The following is a 25057-nucleotide window of genomic DNA, read 5'->3' on the forward strand; positions in this document are numbered from 1 at the left end:
AACCCCCCTTTATCGCAGGTTGTAGAATGGACAGATATAGGACCGATCATAGCCACTAATGACTCAGTATATATGCCTCCTCCTTGGAGCTTGGAGGGGCCCTCTCATCCTGAGGAAGAAGGAAGACTAATTAACATTTTTCTAGGCTATAAAATCCTTCCTTTATGCATGGACCCAGCAGAATTATGTATTAATGTTAGTCGACAAACGTGGGCTTTTGTCTTGCCTCCAAAAAATAACTTCCACACATTGCTTGGACTGTTTACTGCCCTGTCCTTTTATGCAAACCACGTCAACACTACCAAAACTCCAAGAAAAAGAGAAAAGTTGGAACTTAAGAGGTTTACTTATAAGGACTTTAAATATACTCCTGTCTATTGGGGTAGATGTCAAGCTAAATCAGGAAAATTAATGTTTGTGGCCAATTACACCATTGTTGATTGGCGACTCCATGGTATGTGGCTATCTAACTGCTCAGATGATATTAATAGTACTATGTGTGATTATGTTACTTAAGTAACATGGAAGATTACCAACAGTTCAATGGAACACTTCCATGACAAAGGACTCCTTGGCTGGCTTGATAGCGGAATGGCACCTCCTTGCCCTCAAATTGTCCTCAATAAATGAATTGGGCCTAACCAATGGGACACCTGGAAACTTGTTGCAAGTACTGAAAAACTTGGAACTTGGACTGGATATTTCACAGAGACCAGTCCTAGTCATAGTAACTATTCCTTCCGTTATAATCATTCATATTTTATACAAGCTTGTGTTCCCCTTCCTTTTGTTATAGCCATAGGAAACTTACAATTTAATAAGACTTTACGGTCTGTGACTTGTACAGATTGCAAATTGTTTACTTGCCTTAATTCCTCTATTTCTCTAAAAAACAAATCCCTTTTGATTCTTCGATCTCAACATAGTCTGTGGTTGCCAGTGGATCTCCAACGACCCTGGGAAGAAGGTCCCATGGAAGGGCCTGCCTCCCAGTTACTCAATAAATTACTCTGACGATATAAGCAATTCATTGGATGGTAAATTCTTGGCATTTGGGGACTAACAGCCATTTGCACCACTGCTGCTATTGCAGAGGTCGCTTTACAAACTTCATTTCAAACACAAAATTTTATTAAAAATTGGACTAAAGATGCTCATCCTATGTGGGCCACCCAGGCTCCGATAGATGAGAAAGTTCAGGGTAAAATAAAGAAATTAGAAACAGCCATCCAATGGGTCGGAGATCAATTAATAGATTTATAAAAACAAGTATTATTAAAACGTCATTGGAATTCTAGACAATTTTCCATTGTTCCTGTTGGGTTCAACCACAGTGCTTATAATTAGGAACAAATCAAATTTCATTTACAAGATATACATAATAATCCTTCCTTAGAAGTACACTTTTTGCAAATGAAAATCTTTGAAACTTTCTCTAAGAGTCTACCCTCTTCCAACAATTTGGAAACCTTAGCCAAACAGCTAGCTGATCAATTATCTGGGCTAGACCCAGAAGATGGTTTCAAAGAATTATATATAGTATTTTATCTGGAGCTATAACGCTGATAATTATCCTGGTGATTATAGTTGCACTATACTGATGCCTTTCAACTAAAATTATTCAAACTAAACAAACTCAATTGGTCAGGGCCTTTTTCACGAAAGTATCTACAGGTCAGTTCAGTTCAGTCACTCAGCCGTGTCCGACTCTTTGCGACCACATGAATTGCTGCACGCCAGGCCTCCCTGTACATCACCAACTCCCGGAGTCCACTCAGACTCACGTCCATCGAGTCAGTGATGCCATCCAGCCATCTCATCCTCTGATGTCCCCTTCTCCTCCTGCCCCCAATTCCTGCCAGCATAAGTCTTTTCCAGTGAGGCAACTCTTCGCATGAGGTGGCCAAAGTACTGGAGTTTCAGCTTCAGCATCATTCCTTCTAAAGAAATTCCAGGGCTGATCTCCTTCAGAATGGACTGGTTGGATCTCCTTGCAGTCCCAGGCACTCTCAAGAGTCTTCTCCAACACCACAGTTCAAACGCATCAATTCTTCAGCACTGTGCCATCTTCACAGTCCAACTCTCACATCCGTACACGACTACTGGAAAAACCATCGTCTTAACTAGACGGGCCTTAGTCAGCAAAGTAATGTCTCTGCTTTTGAATATGCTATCTAGGTTGGTCATAACTTTTCTTCCAAGGGGTAAGCATTTTTTAATTTCATGGCTGCAGTCACCATCTGCAGTGATTTTGGAGCACAAGAAATAAAGTCTGACACTGTTTCCACTGTTTCGCCATCTATTTCCCATGAAGTGATGGGACCGGATGCCATGATCTTTGTTTCCTGAATGTTGAGCTTTAAGCCAACTTTTTCACTCTCCACTTTCACTTTCATCAAGAGGCGCTTTAGTTCCTCTTCCCTTTCTGCCATAAGGGTGGTGTCATCTGCATATCTGAGGTGATTGATATTTCTCCCAGCAATCCTAATTCCAGCTTGTGCTTCTTCCAGCCCAGCGTTTCTCATGATGTATGCTGCATTGAAGTTAAACAAGCAGGGTGACAATATACAGCCTTGATGTACTCCTTTTCCTATTTGGAACCAGTCTGTTGTTCCATGTCCAGTTCTAAGTGTTGCTTCCTGACCTGCATACAGATTTCTCAAGAGGTAGGTCAGGTGGTCTGGTATTCCCATCTTTCTCAGAATTTTCCACAGTTTATTGTGATCCACACAGTCAAAGGCTTTGGAATCGTCAATAAAGCAGAAATAGATGTTTTTCTGGAATTCTCTTGCTTTTCCCATGATCCAGCGGATGTTGGCACTTTGATCTCTGGTTCCTCTGCCTTTTCTAAAACCAGCTTGAACATCAGGGAGTTCATGGTTCACGTATTGCTGAAGCGTGTCTTGGAGAATTTTGAGCATTACTTTACTAGCGTGTGAGATAAGTGCAATTGTGCAGCAGTTTGAGCATTCTTTGGCATTGCCTTTCTTTGGGATTGGAATGAAAACTGACCTTTTCCAGTCCTGTGGCCACTACTGAGTTTTCCAAATTTGCTGGCATATTGAGTGCAGCACTTTCACAGCATTGTTTTTTTAGGATTTGATATAGCTCAATAGGATTCCATCACCTCCACTAGCTTTGTTTGTAGTGATGTTTTCTAAGGCCCACTTGACTTCACATTCCAGGATGTCTGGCTCTAATTGAGTGATCACATCATCATCATTATCCAGGTCAGGAAGATCTTTTTTGTACAGTTATTTTGTGTATTTTTTGCCACCTCTTCTTAATATCTTCTGCTTCTGTTAGGTCCATACAATTTCTGTCCTTTATCGAGCCCATCTTTGCAAGAAATGTTCCCTTGGCATCTCTAATTTTCTTGAAGAGATCTCTAGTCTTTCCCATTCTGTTCTCTTCCACTTTCTTTGCCTTGATCGCTAAAGAAGGCTTTCTTACCTCTTCTTGCTATTCTTTGGAACTCTGCATTCAGATGCTTATCTTTCCTACACAGTCACCCCCAATTATGAGAAACTAAAAAAAGGGGGAATTGTCAGGGGATGTTCAACTTTAAGGGATCCAGTATGTTTTCTTGCTTTGTGTGCCATTTCTCAAGGACTATCTGTTCCTTATCAGTTCCTGGAAAACCGGAATGAGCAGGGCTGCATGCAGTTCTCAGGACTGAGATCATGGGAAAAGAGCACCTGCTGGGATTCCCTTCAGTGACTCTCTTCAGTGACCTTTTATTTAAATGACTATCCATTTTGAACTGTGGTGTTGGAGAAGACTCTTGAGAGTCCCTGGGACTGCAAGGAGAGCCAATCAATCCATTCTGAAGGAGATCAGCCCTGGGATTTCTTTGAAAGGAATGATGCTGAAGCTGAAACTCCAGTACTTTGGCCACCTCATGCAAAGAGTTGACTTTTGAAAAAGACTTTTATGCTGGCAGGGATTGGGGGCAGGAGGAGAAGGGGACAACAGAGGATGAGATGGCTGGATGGCATCACTGACTCAATGGACGTGAGTCTGAGTGGACTCCGGGAGTTGGTGATGGACAGGGAGCCTTGGCATGCTGCGATTCATGGGGTTGCAAAGAGTCGGATACGACTGAGCGACTGAACTGATCCATTTTGTTGCAACGGGTGGAATTCCATTCTTTTTAATGGCTGAGTAATCATTTTTTTGACGATATATAAACATGCATTTCTGCAAATAAAGTATCCTTGTTTCACTTGAGACTTGCGTCCCCTGTGTCCCTCTTCTTGTCAACTCCAGCCCCCAGTCCCTGTCTATGAAGACCGTGACATTCATGCACCTCACAACTGGGAGATGCTGTATCTCCCAACCACGTTCCTACTTGCAAGCCTCCTTGTCCCACCAGATTCCAAACCCAACAGCACCACCAATCCTCATCTTCCCATGTGATGGCATCACTTTGATAATCCAAAACTTCAACAGGGCTCCCTGCCTGCAGCAGTGTTTTCCCAACTTGAACCCTTCCCCAGGTCAACCACCTCGGTGGCTTTGAGCATCCAAAATCCCCCTTTGTATGCCTCAGCTGATGTTTATAAAGTCACTTTGCACTTAAAGCAATCAGAAACTCAAATCATCACCAAAAGCAGGAAAGCACAATACCTGCCACACACAGACAGCGACTCTACAAATCAGCATAATGAAAACCAAACTGTAGCAGGAAACTTGAGGTGGGTGCTATGCTGCTGCTGAAGTCTCAGGTCTGCTCTGCCTTTGTCAAAAAGAGAAGCTAGAAGAAGGGATGAGGAAGATGCCTCAGCTCCAAAATCAACGTGTGCTCAAGACGCAATCAAAGACCCTAGTGAGAGTGAGAAGGGAATTGACAGGCAATTCAATCATAATTCCATGCCTATTCCTATTCATATTCCTCCTAAAGTCAGCTCATGCCACTCTCCCTTCATGTCTCCTGAACCTAAACCCCAGTTCCAGTGCCACTGGGAAACCTCCAGCCACCCTAACAAGGGACACCCTTTCTTCCTCCATGTATTCAATATGCAGAAGTGGGGGAAAAAAAAGTTTGGTTTTCAGCGGAAGAAAATGATCTGGGAAAGGAAAGATACTGGAGCTGAAGGACCCTGAAAAACGCAGAATTCTGAGGATGAACTGTTTTGGAATGCCCTAAGACTGGTGTGAGAGCATGCAAGGGAAAGCCCATTGGGCTAGGAAAGAAGACAGCATAAACTCCACAGAAGATGAAAACTAGAAAAGTTAGTGCCACCCGAAACAGGCTGCCAGGTTATCCCTTGAGAGGAAAGATTTTTACAGAAAGATCACTTACCTAGAAATGCTTTTTTCCTCTGAAGGCCTCCAAGGAATGTGGGTGCTGGGACCTCAGGGACAGTTTCACACAGTTTCATTCACTACAGTCATTTCTGAGGGCAGAAGAACTGCCCAAACCAAATGTATCTTCTACCTCACCCAAGGTCAGCAAAGAATCTGTCTTCTTTGATTCAAAACTCAAAAAAAAAAAAATTCAAATAAGGTAAATACTGATCCCTTTGGAGAAATGCCACAAAGCTGCTTGCCCAGCCATCTGTCACCTCTACTGACTGGCCCAGGGTGCCCCGAATGATTCCTAGGGTGCCACAGTTGGAAAACCACTGACCTTAAACCTTCAGGCTTTCCCTGAGGACATGGCTCCCCTCTACCCTGGCAAAACATAAGAGCACATTCACCCATTAGGGGGCAACATACCAGAGCCTAGATTGGAGCCTAAGAGAAAGGAGAGGGCATCTCCCTGGAGCCAGAGAGGTCAAGGGTCTAGAAATACAGAAAGAGAGAGATGGAGGCAAGGCACTGTGGGAAACAGAGCCACCCTCTCCCCTCAACCCCCCTACCCCCCTGCCCACTGCCCAACCCAGGGAGGTCCAGGCATCCATGGACACGGCTTCAATGACACTGCCATGCCCCCTGCTTGGCATGCTCAGGGAGGGAAGGCCAGACCAGCCAGGGTGGCCTTAACCCTGTGCCCCTTTTTTCTCTGTCTGCCTGGACACAAAACTAGGGAGGCCCCTTACTCAACTATAGAGCCTCATCTTCAAGAACACTGTTCCTCAACTCCCCCCTCTCTTACCTACTGCTTCTCTGGATTTCTACTTTATCTCAAAAGGAAGTGTGGCCATCCCCTAGTACCCAAGGTGGAATGGTTCCAGGAGCCCCCAAGGATACTAAAATCCAAATTCCTTCTATAAAATGGCCTAGAAGGATGAACACAACTGTGCCTTTGTATCTGAGGGTTTCACATTCATGGATTCAACCACAGAGGGAAATTTGGCTGGTTGCCTCTACAGGTGAGAAATCCATGGATAGCGAATCCTGTCTATATATCATATTACATTGATTTATTTCACAATAACCTCTTCCTAGGCAATGGTATCAATGAAGTCAAAGACGTTTGACTTCTGGGATGACTTAATGTTTTTCCAACACACATGAAGTAAAATCATAATGACTACAAAAGTCAAACATGACCAATGCATCCTCTAAAATAATGTCTGCATACTATCCATATACCACACCCTCAGAATATAAGAGATTCGATCTCTGTGTCCAATATGGCAGTCACCAGCCACCCATGGCTATTGTATTTAAATTAATTTATTAAATCAATTTAATACCATCTGAAATCCAGGTTCTTGGTCACACTAGCCCCAGTTCAAAGGCTCACAGTTCAAGTGCCAAAAGAGGCCAGTTGGTGGCCCCACAATGGGCAGAGGAGATGTAGAACATTTCCATCATCACAGAAGGTCCTATTGGACACTTGCCCTCAACACACACCTGGGGAGAAGAAGACCTGCAGAGACTCTGTCACCTCTACCTGCAGCCTGAAGACAGACAACCTCCCACACCATAGGAATCGCCATGGAGCTGGGAGGGGTACAGGTCTGAGATTCTGCTTGGCCCCAAGGTGTGTGGGATGGATCCTCACTGGGCCACTGTCCTTGCTTTTCTCAGCTGGTGTCCCCTTCTCATTCAAGGCACTGGTTTCCAAGGGTTGCTGCCTGAGTATTGGAGGAGGTGCCCTGGGATGACTTATTCAGTGTTTCTGTGTTCACCTCAGGGTCTATGTCCTGCTGACGGGTGGTGGCTGAGTGCAGAGGGGGACGGAAGCCACATATAAGCCGAGCCTAATAGCTCCCAGGACTGTAGGGAACCCTGCTCTGTGCAAACCACGTGTTAAGAGATGACTACAGCCCCACCAAGGTTACAGCGAGGGCCCAGAATAGTAGGATCAAAGCCTTCCCAGACACAGGAATTCCAGACTGTGTGTGAAGATATGTTCATTTTTAACAAACTGTGATTTAAGTTTTATTAAATCATTCTGGAGAGAAAAGAATGTTCCTGAAGCAAACAGTATGGCTGTTCCAATTTCATAATTTCCAATTTTAGGCCACTGTTCACCCCAATGCACTTGCTTTCACCCTGTAACAACATAATTGAGAGGTTTTGACAGACCACATGGACCACAAATCCTAAAACATTCATTTTCTGGGTCTTTATAAAAAAAGCTTACCAACCCCAGCCTAGAGCTTCTCAAACTTGGGTCATTCATCTACCACCTTTGAAAAATGTGTCAATCTATTTACACATTCCCTTGTCACATTATTTATGTTATTTGTATTTAAATAAATTATTTGAAGTGGATACATTTACTTCTAAAAACAGAAATCTAATATTGGCCATAAATAGGCACTAACTATAAAATATTAATAATGCATATTATTAATAAATTCCAACTAAATGTTGTTTCCAGCTAGAGTTTCCTGGCCTGGGATCTGCTTGCTGTTCATTAGAAAGAGACTTTAAAGACAGATTAGTTCCAAATCAACACTTTATCCTTCACAAAAGAACTGGTGATTGTTTATAGCCTTGAGTCCAAGATGAGCTCTACGGCTTATGCACTGTACAATGTGCATTGTAGAATGGGGTAGAAGATGCATTTTGTGTGTGTGTGTGTGTGTGTGTGTGTGTGTGTGTGTGTGTGTGTGCGTGTGTGTGTCTGCTTAGTCACTCAGTCATGTCTGATTCTTTGCAACCCCATGAATTACTGCCTGCCAGGCTCCTCTGCCTGTGGGATTCTCCAGGCAAGAATGCTGGAAAGGGTTGCCATTTCCTTCTTCATGGGATCTTCTCAACCTAGGGATTGAACCCAGGTCTCCTGCACTGCAGGCAGATTCTCAACCAAGGAATGCCAACACTGGTTGGGGCAGAAACAAATACTGTCCCCAGTAGAGAACCACAGCAAACCACATGAAACTAAAGTCATCTGGGCTATCATTACAAGCTCCATTCACACAAGTGAATGCTGCCAAGGAAACCAGAGGGTGGAGACAATGGTGCCTGGAGACTTGGCTATGTGTCTGCCTGCTATTCTCATGTATGTAGGAGTCACTGGTGGTCAGTAAGTGTGGCAAGTGCTCTGCGGTCCAGGGGGAGCCAAGGGCCCATCCACCACAGTCTGGGCCAGGGGGCACTCCTAAGGCCCTACATGACTGGGTGCAAGACTTCATGTGCTCGGGCCAGTGGGCCTGCTGGCAGGGGTAGTCACAGCAGCTGGTGTTCCAGCAGCAGTAGGACATGGCCTCCTTCTTGCAGTTGACACACCTCTGCTACTTCTCGGTCTCATCCACTGCCCGCCACTTCTCCAGCTCCAGTTGCTTCTTCACCTCAGCAATGAGCTGGTCCTGCTCCTGCTTGAGGCTCGGACACATCTCTGCATGGTCAGCTCTGCCAGGGGCGGGGAGAAAGAGGATGCCAACTTCATCCCCATCACAGGCCATGGGATTGTTCACACCAGGTCAGAAGGTGAATCCTAACGGGGGGAACCCCAGGGTCGCGGATGCCCTGGTCATGTGAGCCAGTGCAGAGAGTCACTAAGCTTTCCCATACTCCAATGTCTTCATCTGTAAAATGGACGTCCACCCTGCTGACCATGAATGTCAGCACGATCATGAATGTCAGGTCCTGAGGATACTGACAATGGGGCCCTGTGGTGATTCTGCAGGAAGTGCTCACATAAATCCTCAGAAAAATTTCCACTCAATTCACTTCAAAATTTACCATTTGTATAGGCTTTTTTCTCTATCAAATACTTATACAGCACCCGTGATTGGTAGGCACAGTTGTAAACACTTTATAAAGAGGAACTCTTTTAATCCTTACTCTAATCTTAAGGAGGTGAATACTATTATAATACCCATTTCGCAGATGAGGAAACTGAGGCACACAGCTAAGATGAACAGAGCTGGGACAACAACTTAGATATATAACACTTCCTTCTTGAAGTGTTTAGCAGCAGCAGATCTAATCTGTCAGACAGGGCATCAGGATGGATCTTTAGGCTGAAAGGACAATTATCAAACTGTTCAGACTACTGTTCAATTTTACAACAGGTCGCAGCTCACAAGCAGGAGCAGCTACCACAGCTGTTGTGTTGCATTTGTTGCTGATGTTGGTATTTGGAAGAGAGGAAAAGGGGTTCCTGCCACCTCTTGCTTCATACACGGTTTCTCCAGGTTAGACTCCCCAGGATGCTGTGTTCTCCCTAGGAGTGGTAAGTAGCCCCAGCCTACTTTTGACTCAGTTCACATCTGGGCCCAACTCTAGACATGCCAAGAAGTTCCTATCCAGAACCTTTGTCAGTGCAGGCCAGGTCAGCAGCACTTACCCAAGTTTCATGTCCGAGAACTGTTGGTACAGCCACTGGAGATTTTGTAGCTCTGTGGAGCTGTAAGGAGACAGAAAGACTTACAAAGTGCATCTGGGTGCCTGTTGCCAATAAATAGGGCTCGGAAGCTCCAGCTATCACTATGGGGTTAATGTCATGTGCTGAGTCAAAGGGTGGGAAGCCTGGTCTCTCCTGGCCTCCCCCAGATGGTTGCCAGTAAGTTAATTCAAATTCATGAGAAAGTCTGCTTAAGAAAAACAAATACAAATGCTCCATCTTTTCTAACAGATGCTCCAGTAAAAGCCATTTAAAAGAGATGTGAACTAATTTACATGATTAGACATGCAAACATTCACGTCTTTCAAAATTGCCAACTTGAAGGTTCACACATAAGAGACTTCAGTCCAGTTCAGTTGCTCAGTCATGTCTGACTCTTTGAGACCCATGAACCACAGAACGCCAGGCCTCCCAGTCCATCACCAACTCCTGGAGTGTACCTAAACTTATGTGCATTGAGTCGGTGATGCCATCTAACCATCTCATCCTCTGTTGTCCCCTTCTCATCCTGTCTTCAATCTTCCCCAACATCACGGTCTCTTTAATGTGTCAGCTCTTCGAATCAGGTGGCCAAAGTATTGGAGTTTCAGCTTCAACACAAGTCCTTCCAATGAACACGCAGGACTGATTTCCTTTTATAACTTTTTGTTAATCGGAGGCTAATTACTTTACAATATTGTAGTGGTGTTGCATGTTCCCCATTCTGAGCCACCCTGCCACCTCATTGCCCATTCCATCCCTCTAGGTCATCCCAGTGCACCAGCCCCAAACACCCTGTCTCATGCATCGAACCTAGAATGGTACCCAAGTTGCGGGGGAAGGGGTTGGAGGATTAAATAAAATGATGACATCAGTAATAAAGAGTAGAGGGTAAGGCCTGGGATTAGGTAGGGTGGCAGTTACAGCCCCATCACCTGCTGCTGTGATGGAGACTGCTGGCTGGCTCACTGCGTTCCACAGGTCACTAGGTGTGAAATATGCTTGGAACTACAGACAGAGGTTTGTAACACTGTATGGGAGGAAATGATGAAAACCATCCCCAAGAAGAACTGCAAAAAAGGCAAATGGTGGTCTGAGAAGGCCTTTCAAATAGCTGAGTGAAGAAGAAAAGTAAAAAGCAAAGGAGAAAAGGAAAGATACATCCAGCTGAATGCAGAGTTCTGAGGCATAGCAAGGAGAGAGAAGATAGCCTTCCTAAGCATTCAATGCAAAGAAACAGAGGACAACAATAGACTGAGAAAGAATAGAGATCTCTTAGAGAAAACTAGACATACCAAGGGAACATTTCATGCAAAGAAGAGCACAATAAAGGACAAAAACAATATGGACCTAATGGCACAATAAAGGACAAAAACAATATGGACCTAACGGAAGCAGACAATACTAAGAAGAGGTGCCAAGAATACACAGAAGAACTATTGAAATGACTGAGATAACCACGATGGTGTGCTCACTCACCTAAAGCCAGACTTCCTGGAGCAAGAAGTCAGTTGGGCCTTAGAAACCACCACTATGAACAAAGCTAGAGGAGGTGATGGAATTCCGGTGGAACTATGACAAATCCTAAATGATGAGGCTATGAAAGTGCTGTACTCATAGGCCAGCAAACTTGGAAAACTCAGCAGTGGCCACAGTATTGGAAAAGGTCAGTTTTCATTCCTATCCCAAAGAAACGGCATGTCAAAGAATGTTCCGACTACCAACAATAGCATTCATCTCACACACTAGCAGAGGAATGCTCAGTCTCCAAGTCTTCAACAGCAAGTGAAGCAAGAACTTCTAGATGATCAAGAGGGATGTAGAAAAGGCAGAGGATCCAGAGAGTATATTGCCAACAACCGCTGGATCAGAAAAACATGCAGTTCTGCTTCACTGCGTATGCTAGAGCCTCGGACTGTGTGGATCACAACAAACTGGAAAATGTTTAAGGAAACATCAACACAGAACAACTGAGAAATCTCTATGCAGGTCAAGAATCAACAGTTAGAATCGGACATGGAACAATGGACTGGTCCCAAACTGGAGGAAAGGAGTGCGTCAAGGCTGTCTATTGCCACTTTGCTTATTTAACTTCTACGCAGAGTACATCAAAGGAAAGGTAGGATTCCATGAAGCTCAAGCTGAAATCAAGATAGCCGGGAGAAACATCAACCTCAGGTATGCAGATATGCATATTTCAAATGTGCAGACGACAACCTCAGATATGCAGATGACACCACCGCCTCTCAGAAAGCGAGGAGGAACTGAAGAGTCTGTACTGATGAAAGTCAAAGTGGACAGTGAAAAATCTGGCTTAGAACTCAACATTCAAAAAACGAAGATCATGGTATCTGGTCCCATCACTTTATGCTGAATAGAAAAGCAAACAGTGGAAATACTGACAGACTTTACTTTCCTCAACTCCAAAATCACTCCAGATTCTGAATGCAGCCATGGAATTCAAGGAACTTGCTCCTTGGAAGAAAACCTATGACAAACCCAGAGAGCACATTAAAAAGCAGAGACATTAATCTATTGACAAGGGTCCATCCAACAAAGCTATGGCTTTTCCCATAGTTATGGATGGGTGTGAGAACTGGACCATAAAGAAATTGAAAGCCAAAGAATGGGTTGACGCTTTTGAATTGTGGTGTTGGAAAAGACTCTTGAGAGTCCCCTGAATTTCCAGAAGATCAGCCAGTCAATCCTAAAGAAAATCAGTCCTGAATAGTCATTGGCCGGACTGATGCTGAAGCTCCAACAGTGTGGCTACCTGATGTGAAGAACTGACGCACTGGAAAAGATGTTAACCCTGGGAAAGACTGAAAGCAGGAGGACAAGGGGATGACACAGGATGAGATGGTTGGATGGCATCACTGACTCAATGTACACAAGGCTGAGCAAGCTAAGGGGAGATGGTGAGGAACAGGGAAGCTTGGTGTGCTGTAGTCCATGAGGTCACAAAGAGTTGGTCACGACTGAGCGACTCAACTGAACTGAATAATGCTTATGAGAACCGTCCACTATAGCTGAGTCCTGGCTCCAGCTCTATGAAGTATTCAAGGTGTTGGAACAAGTCTGATACAGCAAGTCTCCAGGAAGTTCCAACAACCCCAGAAATACCTGCATATTTCAGATGTTCATATGACAACTTCAGCTATGCAGATGACACCACCCTTTGTCAGAAAGCAAGGAGGAACTGAAGAGTCTGTACTGATGAAAGTGAAAGTAGCCAGTGAAAAAGCTGGCTTAGAACTCAACCTTCAAAAACTAAGCTCATGGCATCCAGTCCCATTACTTCATGCTGAAAAGAAAGGCAAACAGAAATATGTCCTGAATTTCTAACTGGTGATACTGCACTTAGTCTAGTCTGGCATCAGGTCAGTTCAGTTCAGTCACTCAGTCATGTCTGACTCTTTGCAGCCCCATGAAACACAGCACGCCAGGCCTCCCTGTCCATCACCAACTCCCAGAGTTCATTCGGACTCACGTCCATTGAGTCTGATATGCTGAGGCACTAACACCATAAAAGCTCGGAGGGCAGTGGCCACCTTTCTTTATTAAATTTGACCATAAGTCCCCAAGGCCTCCAGATATGTCTGAAGCAGCTCCCACCACCTCAGGAAGTCAGATCGTAGCTCAGAAATCTCCCCTTCATTCTCCTTTCCAACTTCCTCCAGCATATCACCTACCTGTAGCATTTTCTGTCCCTGGCCTGGGAAAGATTCTCTGTTCTTAGAGTCTTCACTGAATTCCATGAGTGCCCATCCATTGTCCATATTTTGAGCTGCCTGCTGACTGACTGGCAACATTTGAGGAATGGAAATGAGAGGCTGAAGGCAGGCCTGCACTGAGATTAATTAAGTTCCATAAAGGGAACCTGCACTTCCTTTTAGCTAAGCTGAGTGTTGTTAGTGATTTGAATCCTATTGATCTGATCATCTGGGAGATGAGCATTTTCTCTCCAAAACTGGAATTAAAGGCATCTATTGGTTTCACTTTGGCTGTTCAACTTCTCCAAGGCCTACTGTACCTGTACTGTTACCTCCAATATTCTCATTTGAGCATGCCTTGGTCATGATGGGCTGCAGTAGAGACTCTTCCAGGTGTGGCTAACATGGATGGTGGAGAGGTCTTGCTAGCACAGTTTCTCGAGCTGGTAGAGGACTTGAAGTCTATACTCTATCAATCCTGGGGATGTGTCCCTGGCATGGGTGAAAGTGTTAATATTAAGCTTGCCTGGAGCTGTGGTTTTGCTGCCCACAGTGGCCCTTGTTGGGGTTGAGGACCATGTACCTCTCCATGGGTTGGGGGCCCTTCAGCCTGGAGTGGATTGTATTCCTGTTTTCTTTTTTTATTTTCCAGAGATGTAGTTAGGAAGCTAGAATGGTGGCCTCTTTGGGGTCTCAGGAATCCAGAGGACTGGAGAGAGGCGTGGCGGCCATAGACAACAAACTCTGCTGTGGACAAAGTGACACCAACACGCCCACCTGGCCAACTGTGTGGGGGGCAGGCCCAGGCAGCTCCAATGGTTTGAGAGGGCTTGAGATCCTGTAGGCTGCCTCATGGCTACTGCACCCTAGAGTCTTGGTGAGGGGAGGTTTAGGGAGGCCTAGACCTCCCTCCTTACCATGATGTCATGGTGACCATGACATCACAACTGTGTGATTTCACTACAGCAATGGGCAGCAACGCCTTGGTCACTACCATTCGCCTCCTCGGATTTAAAAGGAGAGGACTGTGTCTTTTTAATGAGGTCAGACTGCCTTCCTGATGTGCTTATTTTCATCTACCACTGCCTGTGAATTATGCTCACTCTAATAGATCAACTTGACCCATGAAAGAGGAGTACGTTCTAGCCCAGCTGAATCTCTAAAGAGACAGTGAAAGCTCTTAGGGAGCATGAGGTATCCATGAGGATTATCAGTTGATGGGAAAAAGAGCTCTTTAGCATTTTCCATTCCCTAAAAATATATGTATGACAGGGCCAATACAATATTGTAAAGTAATTAACCTCCAATTAAAGTGAAGAAATTTTTTAAAAAGTAATAAAGGATGCCTGTTTTGGAACTGACGGCTTATTTTCCAGAGAAAGTGCATGTACTGGTTTGCTAGTGTTGCCATAACAAAGTGGCCCATACCAGGTAGCTTCAGTAAATGTCTTCTCCAAATCCTGGGGATCAATTCAGTAATCAAAGGGTCAGCAGATTTGTCTTTTTCTGACGTCTCTTTTGGATTCTGACTGGCCATTTTTTGCATTTGTCTTCACATAGTAATGTCTCTGTGTTGATTGTGACTGATCTCCTGCTCTTATAAAGTGCCAGCCGTATTAACCCAACTACCTATATAGAGACCCTATTTCCAAAACGGGTCAGAAATAAATTATAATTTATGCAGTCTGACTATACATAAAGTACAGACTGTTACACCTTAAACATACACATTCTGAGAGAACACAATTTATTCCATAATATCGAGTTTCTTCTTTCCACTTGGTATTGCTCTATCTCCCAGAGTTCACCCTATGAAGTAGGTCTCCACAACACAGAAAACAACTGGTTAAAAAAAAGGATTGTCCAGGGGTAATACAGATGAAGACAAATTTCAGAATTTATAACCAATCTAGAAATCCTCTCCTCAAAGACATAATGGAAGGAAAGCATTTCTATCTTGGAGTAAGTGTTAAACTATAATTTGATGTACACTCAATAAGCAAACTACTAAAAGACTGACAAGACAAAGATATACTCTACATGTGCATCCTAGAAAATCAGCTCATTACAAAATTTTCAAAATAGTAAGTAGTCCTTGAGTAAGACCGGATGACAGCCTTTGTCACACTTGATCCTAAATTCACCTGGTAACTGGGGGAGCTATCAGTCTCTGCTAATTTGCTTTATACAGAAGGAAAAACTGCTCATACTTTTCTGAGTGTATGTGGTTTTGAACTGAGTCATTCTCTCAGACAGTCTGTTACCCTCTATAGACTTGAGAGGTAACTTGTTACTGTAACAAAATACTCATGCAACCAACATCCTTAGGCCAAGCAATATTGAAACACTAGAGTTTAAAGCAGAGATATGCTTTGTTGCAGAGACATGCAAGGAGATGGATGGCTTATGCCTTTAAAAATCACAATCTACCTACAGAAACAAAAGACCTACATATAGAAAACTATAAAACACTGATGAATGACAAAAATAGATGGAGAAATAGACAGTGTTCATGGAATGGAAGGACTACTATAGTGAAAACGAATATACTACCCACAGCAATCTATAGCTTGAATGCAATCCCTACTAAGATGCCAAGGGTATTTTTCAGAGAACTAGAATCAATAATTTCACAATTTGTATGGAAATACAAAAAAACCTCCAATAGCCAAAGCAATCTTGAGAAGGAAGAATGGAACTGCAGGAATCAGCCTGCCTGATTTCAGGCTATACTACAAAGCAACAGTCATCAAGACAGTATTATACTGGCACAAAGACAAAAACATAGATCTATGGAACAAAATAGAAAGCCCAAAGAGAAGTCCACGCACCTATGGACACCTTATCTTTGACAAAGGAGGCAAGAATATACAATGGAGGGAAGACAATCTCTTCAACAACTGATGCTGGGAAAACTGGTCAGCCACTCATAAACGAATGAAACTAGAACACTTTCCAACACCATACACAAAAAATAAACTCAAAATGATTGAAGGTCTAAACGTAAGACCACAAACTATAACACTCCTACAGGAAAACATAGGCAAAACACTCTCTGATGTAAATCACAGTAGGATCCTCTAGGACCCATCTCCCAGAATAACGGGAATAATAGCAAAAATAAAACAAATGTGATCTAATTAAACTTAAAAGCTTTTGCACAATGAAGCAAACTATAAGCAAGGTGAAAAGACAGCATTCAGAATGGGAAAAAAACAATAGCAAATGAAGCAACAGTAATAACTAATCTGAAAAATATACAACCAATTCCTGCACTCAATTCCAGAAAAGTAAGCGACCCAATCAAAAAATGGGCCAAAGAACTAAACAGACATTTCTCCAAGAAACATATACAGATGGCTATCAAACACATGAAAAGATGCTCAAAATAACTTATTATCAGAGAAATGCAAATCAAAACTACAATGAGGTGCCACATCAGGCCGGTCAGAAAGGCTGCTATCCAAAAGTTCTCAAACAGTAAATGTTTGAGAGGGTGGGGAGAAAAAGGAACCCTCTCACACTGTCGGTGTGAACTGAAACTAGTACAGTCACAATGGAGAACAACATAGATTCCTCAAAACCCTGGAATTGTAACTACAATTCCTCTGCTGGTCATACACACCGAAGAAACCAGAATTACAACACATGTGTGCCCCCGTGTTCATTGCAGCTCTGTTTACAACAGATAGGACATAGAAGCAACCTAGATGTCCATTGGCAGACAAATGGAGACAAAATTTGTGGTACATATAGACAGTAGAATATTACTCAGCTATCAAAAAGAATGCATTTGAATCAGTTCTAATGAGGTGGATGAAACTGGAGCCTATTATGCAGAGAAAAGTAAGTCAGAAAGAAAAATTAACCCATATATATGGAATTTAGAAAGATGGTAACAATGACCCTATATGCGAGACAGCAAAAGAGACACAGATGTAAAGAACAGACTTTAGGATTCTGTGGGAGAAGGCAAGGGTGTGATGGTTTGAGAGAATAGCATTGAAACATGTATATTATCCTATATGAAACAGATATCGCCAGTCCCAGTTCAATGCATGAGACACGGTGCTCAGGGCTGGTGCACGGGGATGACCCTGAGAGATGGGATGGGGGACAGGTGGGAGGGAGAATCAGGATGGGGAGTGCATGTGATTCATGTGAAATTATGGCCAAAACCACCACAATAATGTAAAGTAATTAACCTCCAATTAAAATAAAATTTAAAAAATAGGTATTAAAGAAAAATTAAAAACATATTGTAGCTGAGTGAGAATAAAACCACAGCATATCAGAATTCGTGAGATGCATATCTAAAAGTGCTTATAATTATAAATGCTTGTATTAAAAAAGAATAAAATGCTAAGTCAATGGAAAGAAAAATTGCAAACTCCCTCAAAGCTTTCAGCAAAGGCCACGTATAGGAAATGTGAGGTCGGGGCGGGGGGGTGGCGGGGAGCGGGGTGTGATTAGCTGTTGCAAAATTCTTGCTGTCAGATCTTGTGTTCTTGAGGTAAGGTGGTGGACAGCTAACTGTGTCCTGTAATCCTCAAGGGAAACAATTATTATTCCCTATTCCCTGAAAGCAGATTTTGAAGATCGACTTTTACCTTCCAAGATCCTGGCTGCAAGGATGGGGTCCCTGTATAGCCTGGTTATCCTGTCTGAGAGCATCCATCTAGCACCAATCTTGTTAATTCCAGCAGTTCCCAGTCCCAGTTGGAAGACGCAGATCTCAGTTCTCTGCGCCCTTCCCTTACCAAGGCCCCCACACACTGCCCAGCCACCTTCAATGAGGGAACTAGGTAACCAGCATGCTGCTGACCCTCAGCACCCTCAGTCTACCCAAATGGGGAGCTGGGTCCTGTATACTGTGACCCATGGAGACTGCCATGACCAATCGGACATGAAGATGGCGATGGGACATGTTGGCCATTGCTTTGAAACCTGGGCCAGGCCAGTGAGTGGATCCAGCAAGGGCTCCGGGACTCTGCAAGACAAAGCCTGTCTTCAAGCTTGTCCAAGCTCCACAGTTCATTACCCAGCCCAAGGCCTAAGGGCCTGGAGGGCCCTGTGGGAAGTCTGTAATATATCTTTCAGTACATTCTGCTGAGAGGCATTCTGTTGGTGGTGTGGGGTTTTCTAATTTCCCTAATGGTTTTGGGCTGAGGCCTGCAGCTCTGTTTTCCATCCTGCCTCTATTGCAGTATCTTCCTTGATGGGCTTATTGAACCTGTGAGTAAAAGTTGGTAACTTGGGCCATCATGGGCCATTTCCACTAGCCTGATGACCACATTCTATTCTGTTTCTATAACACAGGGATTTGAACTTTACAATGTTATGTGATGTAAAAGCTTTTGTCTGCCTCTAACTGAAGTAGTTAACTTAGCATAACATCCTCAAGGACATATACTGCAAACGGAGCTACCATTTATTTATTCATTGCTGGAATTATAGTTGACATGTACTGTATTTCCAACAATCATATTTGGACTGCAGTTGCATAACAGTGTTGCTTTAGTTTCTGCTGTACGTATGTCACACTGAATCAATTTTACGTGTACATCAGGTCAGTTCAGTTCTGTCAGTCAGTCGTGTCTGACTCTGTGACCCCACGAATTGCAGCATGCCAGGCCTCCCTGTCCATCACCAACTTCTAGAGTTCACTCACACTCATGTCCATCAAGTAGGGATGCCATCCAGCCATCTCATCCTCTGTTGTCCCCTTCTCCTCCTACCCCCAATCCCTCCCAGCATCAAAGTCTTTTCCAATGAGTCAATTCTTCGCATGAGGTGGCCAAAGTACTGGAGTTTCAGCTTTAGTATCATTCCTTCCAAAGAAATCCCAGGGCTGATCTCCTTTAGAATGGTCTGGCTGGATCTCCTTGCAGTCCAAGGGACTCTCAAGCATCTTCTCCAACACCATAGTTCAAAAGTATTAATTCTTCGGCGCTCAGCCTCCTTCACAGTCCAACTCTCACATCCATATCTACATCCTGTCAATTCTGGATTTCCTTCCTATTTATGCCACCATAGAGCAGTTGAGCCCCTCTCTTCTTTTACTTTTCTCAAAATGTAATAGTTTTTTAAATTTAACTGGTGGTTAATTACCATACAATATTGTGATGGTTTCTGTCATGCAACAACATTAGTAAGCCATAAGTGCACAGGTGTCCCACCTATCCTGGAGCCGCTCCCACATCCCTTCCTACGCTATTCTTCTGGGTTGTTCCAGACCACTTGCTTTGCATGCCCTGCTTTGTGCAGATGAAAACCTGAAAGATGATTTTTCTGCATAAAATATGTAATTTTCTCCATTTCACCTGTGAGAAAATGAGTGCATATGTTTCTACCTGAAACAGGAAATTGGTATTTCACGTTAGAAAATCTTGCATAATTTTCTTGATCATATGCGGAATCTTGTCTGTTTCACAGATGTGTATCTGTGCATATGTTTTCCTACATGAATGGGGAATTCTATACATTTTAGATATGAAAAGTTGAGCATACACTTCCCTTCTTGGATTCTGAAACTGGAATAGGAAATCACATTTCCTATATGAAAATCTCCATGAAATTTTACTGACATGAAGTTTGTAATTAAGATCTGGGGAACCAATATGGAATTTAAATTATCTCTATTTCATAAATGAAATTCTGGGCACCACCGTTTCTTTGTGAAATACTTAACCCTTTTTATTTCTAATGTATAAAACAAGGACTGTCCATCATGAAATGTGGAGTTCTCTATATTTCCTGTATCAAAATCTAGGCATTATTCTCCTTCATGAAAGTTGGATTTCTCTATATATCATATCTGAAGATCAGAATAAACATTTTCCTGTGAGAAATAAAGAAATCTATGCAGTCATGCTAACCACTGGTTCTTCAGTCTCTGAAACACCTGTTTGCATTTGTGTCTATGCGTGTTGCACACGTGTACAAGTGTGAACTTGTGTCACCTGTTTGTGTGTGTGTGTGTCTGTGTGTGTGTGTCAGGCCTAAGATAGGTGCTCAGTGTGAAACACCAGACATCCTAGGAGACAAGAGTGTGAGCAGTGGAAACTGTCCAGGCACTTAACCTGAGTGTGCTCACCTTAACTATGGGGCCGGGAGGTAGGAGTAACTAATGGTCAGGAGGAGCACTTTGGGCCACTTGAAACACTTACAGGAATACCTCTGTTCCTCTGGGAAGTGCATCCGCAGGCGCACATCCTTAACTACCCAGGTGCCTGCTCTAAGCCACAGGCCTGGGGGATGTGCCAAGAGCTGACCGAGTGTAGGCCAGGGGTTCAGTGGGGGTTGGCTAGGGGCAGCACTGTGGAGCTTGGACAGCTAGCCGAGGAAAGTGCTCTGCTTCTTCCTCAGAGGATGGCTGCATTCTTGACACTGCTCAAGCCTAAGGCACAAGTTTAGGGATGACTCTAAAGCACGTGCACATCGGTGAGGTCGGCATAAGCCCTCCCCCAACCCGCCCACCTTCCCCCACCCCCTCCACCGTGCACTCCCCTCCCAACCCCCCAACCCTGCCCGCTTCCGTCCTACTCCACCCACCCCCAACCCGTGGCTTGCAGTTTGATTCGGAAGTGAGCAATTCTGAACCTGAGGTACTCAGGAAACCTGTCACAACTGTGTGGATCCCTGAGCATGCGGAGTCGCCCACTGCCCCAGGGGCAATTTCAAGCTTGAGGATGATTGCAGCGGCAGGTGCCCTGGCTCTCCCAGTCGCTCCTCAGGCACTGCTACATTGTTAGGCAGGCAAATAGCTTGCGAGGACACGCCCACTTTGCGCTGGGTTGGGTTTGGCGGATCTTCACCTGCTGCCAGACGGCCCAGACCTCCGAGGGGTGTGTCCAAAGAGCTAACGCCTTTAGACTCCATTTGATTGGTTCTGTGATGAGGTCTGGAGGTCAGGGTGGAGAGTTCAACCCCTTCCCGCCGCCATATTAGACGTGCGCGGTGGCACAGGGTTCTGCGCCTGCGTCTCTCCCTTTCCCTGTTCGTTGGCTGTGGGCAAGTAACCCGTTGAAGTACCACGTGTACTGCGGCGGGTGGGCGGACTGTGAGGGCTGTCGGCTGTGCTCTAGTGTCCAGTTTGTTTGCAGCTCGGGGCTACGGCGAAAACAGCATGGAGAGTGAGACGGGGCCAGAGGAAGGTGGCAGCACTCCAGGATCCTGGATCTTAGTTGTGAGCCCGGGTCTTCACGAGGGAGGGGCCCTGGGGCCTACCAGCCTGGTGGGGGCGGCAGAGGCGATGCAGGCCCCAGGTGGTGAGTCAGGAGAGGAGGCCGCCCTCTTCTGGGTGGAGGCAGTGGAAGAAGGTGCGGCCCTGGAGGAGGGAGAGGTGGCGGGAATCGGGCAGGAGTTCCAGCTGCTGGTGTTAGACGTCATGGAGGAGGTGGAAGTGGTGGTGTACGAAGAGCAGGAGCAGGTGTTCTCGGAGGATCAGGGCCAGGAACATCCAAGGCCCAGAGCCCCGAGTGACCAGCCTGCACTGGAGGCGCTGGTGGCCCTGCAGCTGGAGTTGGATCCCGTGAATAAGAAAGCCCAAAGGGCGCATGCTCGCCTGAAGCATAAGAACTGCCAGAGGCGGAGGGTGCATTTAGAACACAGAAGTGCCATCATCCAGGGAATCCCTGGCTTCTGGGTCGAAGTTGTATCCCTTGGTGTGGTGCTTGTGATTTTTTTTTTTTTTAACCTGGGGTATTGCAGGAGCAGTTTACAGATCTGGTACAAAATTTACTTTTTTGGATGATGTGTATTGCATATCCATTCCTGCATATCTGTTCCTGAAAGCAGGTGTGATGTCCTAGCGTTCTGGTTAGCTCAAAGTGATAACTTGGACTTTATTTGCAGAGGTCTCAGTCAGAATTGTCATTAGCTCCAGGGACTCTTCAGAGAAAAGGGTAGTATGGAATCCAGTTCTTCTCCGAAAAGCTGAGTGAATTTGGGGGTGATGTTGTGATGTGTAAGTGGTCATACTGGTTCTAGCTAGGAGTGCTTGTTTTCCAGAGTAAGCTAACTTTCAAGGGGCTGTGATGAAGCTTATGCTCTTAGGAAGAGAACCTCCTGATACTGCATGCATAGGCACAGCCTTGGACCTTATTCAGCATTCATACAGTTTGGGTCAACAGAAATGTGACGAGTTAACTGGTAGCAAGTTGAAGTCAAACAGTGCCATTCTACTCTTTAGGCTAGCTTTGTTTTTCCAGCACTTTTCCCTCTAGCATCTAGAGGCTCCTTGACTTAAAGCAGTTTATGAACCACCCCCAAATGTCAGTTTTGATGAGCAACCAAGATGAAGACATGCTTCACTTCATGATCAACTTGAAGGTCAGGCAGGGGACACTGATGATTGTGGGGGAGAGGTGACTGGGCGGGGGCATTGTTTATCCTTAAAACATGAAAGGACAGCTCTTCTGTAAAAGGTTCACACCTACCCCACCCCCAGCTCCCCACACTTTGTCCTGGCAGGTGGAGGAATTCAGGCATCCCACTCATCACTGCAAGATCACATTGTCCTTTCGGAGGAATAGGTATTTCCAGAATGAAGTGATTGTTAAGGAGTATCTGATTAACGTCACTGGTAAGAAGCAGCTCCCTGGATTTGGGAGGTGGGGGCAGAAAAGTGTAGGTTGAATTGGAAAGCGATTTAGGTCTTTCTCCCATGCGACTTTTCCTGCAGGATACCAAGCATCTTGTTCGACTCCAGTTCAGTGGTACCAGGGGTTTGAACGTAAGGCATACAGCCGCAGGCACCATGACAGCAGCGTTAATTTCTTCAACTGGTTCTTTGACCACAACTTCACTGGATCTGACCGGATTGCTGAGGTGGGGTCCCACACAGCCAATGGGCCAGAACTGGTGATATATGTTGGAGCTTTTGGTGATACACGGGAGGGCTTGTGGTCTGGCCAGCCCTGTGCTGACCTTGCTCATTTCCTTGGCAGATCATCATAAAGGATCTGTGGCCCAATCCTTTGCAGTACTATGTGAAGAGGAAGGCTCCACCACGAGAGATACCGGGAGGACAAGAGGTGAGGTACCCAGGGTTTGAGCACTGGGATAAGTGTTGTCCAGGAACTTGGGTCGTTTATTTCACTTGTGGAGAAAGTGGGACTCTGTGGAATACAGAGTGACACCAGGGCATGAGGGAATCAGCAAGAGACAGCAAGGGTACAGAAATGTAGTGAAGAACAGGTTCTAATTAGAGAAGCTTGAGGCAGATGAAGTGGCCTGGCTAGGCCAAAGTCACTCCAATTTATATCTAAGTCAGCTGCACATCTCTCAACTCTCATTCCATGGCCAAAACGTCCACCCACAGGCTCCTCTTAAATTGGAACCCACCTACTATTCCTCATGAAGTCCCCTTTCAAAAAAGGTCTGTGAGTCTCCTTTGTGCAAGGCGGTTCCCCCAGTGACCCAGCATTTGATTCGATTTTGATCATCACACTTGTTTTGTTTTTTAATTTTCTTTTGCATCTTTTTCACCTGCTACCCTCATTCTGAGAATAGTGACCACTGTGCAGGATTATGGAGAACAGTCTATTTATTTATTTTAACTGGAGGATAATTACTTTACAATACCTAGACAGGTTTTGCTCTACATTGGCCAACATGTGTCCCTCTAAATGCTGAACCCACCACCCACTGACCTCCCCTGCCTATCTTTCTGGGTTGTCCCACAACATGACTTTGGTTGCCTTGCTTCATGCATCAAACTCACACTGGTCATCTATTTTACATAAGCTAATGTAAATGTTTTAGGGCTGTTTTCTCACAGTAACCTACCATCCCCATCTCCCGCTGAGTCCAAAGTCTGATCTTTATATGTCTCTATCTTATTTGCTGCCCTGCATGTTGGATGTTCAGTACCACCTACAAGGTCCTCAACTCCGTGTATTTGTGTTAATGTAGTGTTTGTTTTTCTCTTTCTGACTTACTACACTCAGTATAATAGGCTCCACATTCATTCCTTCTCCTTAGAACTGACCTAGATGTGTTCCTTTTTAGAGCTGAGTAACATACCATTGTGTATCTGTACTCCAACTTATCCCTTCATCTACCGATGGACATATAGGTTGCTTCCATGTCCTAGCTATTGTAAATAGTTCTATGGAGAAGACTGGGATACGTGTTTTTTACTATGTGCTTAGAAGTAATGTAAAAGTGCACAGACACTCTCTCCTAGGAACTGACTTGAAAAATTCAAGCTGTCTTTGGTGTTTTTAGAGAAGGTAGGTTTACATATTTCTTTCTCTCTCTGTTTTGAAAGGAACCCCCTCCCCCTAGATGTTGAGAAACTTATGATGGAGTGTCCCCATTTACCCAAAATAGAAAACCGAAGAAGCTGCTTCACATGAAGATCAATGGCCAGCATAGTTCTCGGATGGGAAATTAATGAAGAGTGGTCTGGTGCTGAAATGGATTGAGCGGGAGACACAAATAAACCTGAAATAATTGTGAAGGATAAATAAAAAGCATCTACTGTGTGTGTCTGCGTTTTATTCGGGCAGGATTTCAGGACAAACACTTCAGCTGCATGTAGGATTCTCAGTTTACTGCGCGTGAATTACCATCCATGGAGATTTGTAGAGAGGGTTAAGTCAAATGT

At 44.5% G+C, this 25057-nt stretch overlaps 1 protein-coding gene and 1 pseudogene across 1 annotated transcript; one reads left to right on the forward strand and one right to left on the reverse strand.

The window, feature by feature from the left end:
* LOC132657160 (MYND-type zinc finger-containing chromatin reader ZMYND8-like) overlaps positions 1-25057 on the reverse strand; it is a 53642-nt pseudogene that overhangs the window by 13270 nt on the left and 15315 nt on the right.
* LOC132658864 (testis-specific Y-encoded protein 3-like) lies at positions 21572-24742 on the forward strand. The gene is made up of 6 exons (XM_060408474.1): positions 21572-22099; positions 22699-22776; positions 22918-23029; positions 23129-23274; positions 23394-23480; positions 24719-24742. The coding sequence occupies exons 1-6, from the start codon at positions 21572-21574 to the stop codon at positions 24740-24742; spliced, it is 975 nt and encodes a 324-aa protein (XP_060264457.1).

The sequence above is a fragment of the Ovis aries genome, chromosome Y (assembly GCF_016772045.2).
Source record: "Ovis aries strain OAR_USU_Benz2616 breed Rambouillet chromosome Y, ARS-UI_Ramb_v3.0, whole genome shotgun sequence".
NCBI lineage: Eukaryota > Metazoa > Chordata > Mammalia > Artiodactyla > Bovidae > Ovis > Ovis aries.

Excerpts from the sequence above, each read along its gene's own strand:
- LOC132658864 (XM_060408474.1), top strand. The coding sequence starts at position 21,572 with ATGGAGAGTGAGACGGGGCCAGAGGAAGGTGGCAGCACTCCAGGATCC. Across the intron at positions 22,100-22,698 it reads CTGGCTTCTGGGTCGAAGTT|TTTATGAACCACCCCCAAAT; the intron begins GTATCCCTTGGT and ends GACTTAAAGCAG. Across the intron at positions 22,777-22,917 it reads ACTTCATGATCAACTTGAAG|GTGGAGGAATTCAGGCATCC; the intron begins GTCAGGCAGGGG and ends TTGTCCTGGCAG.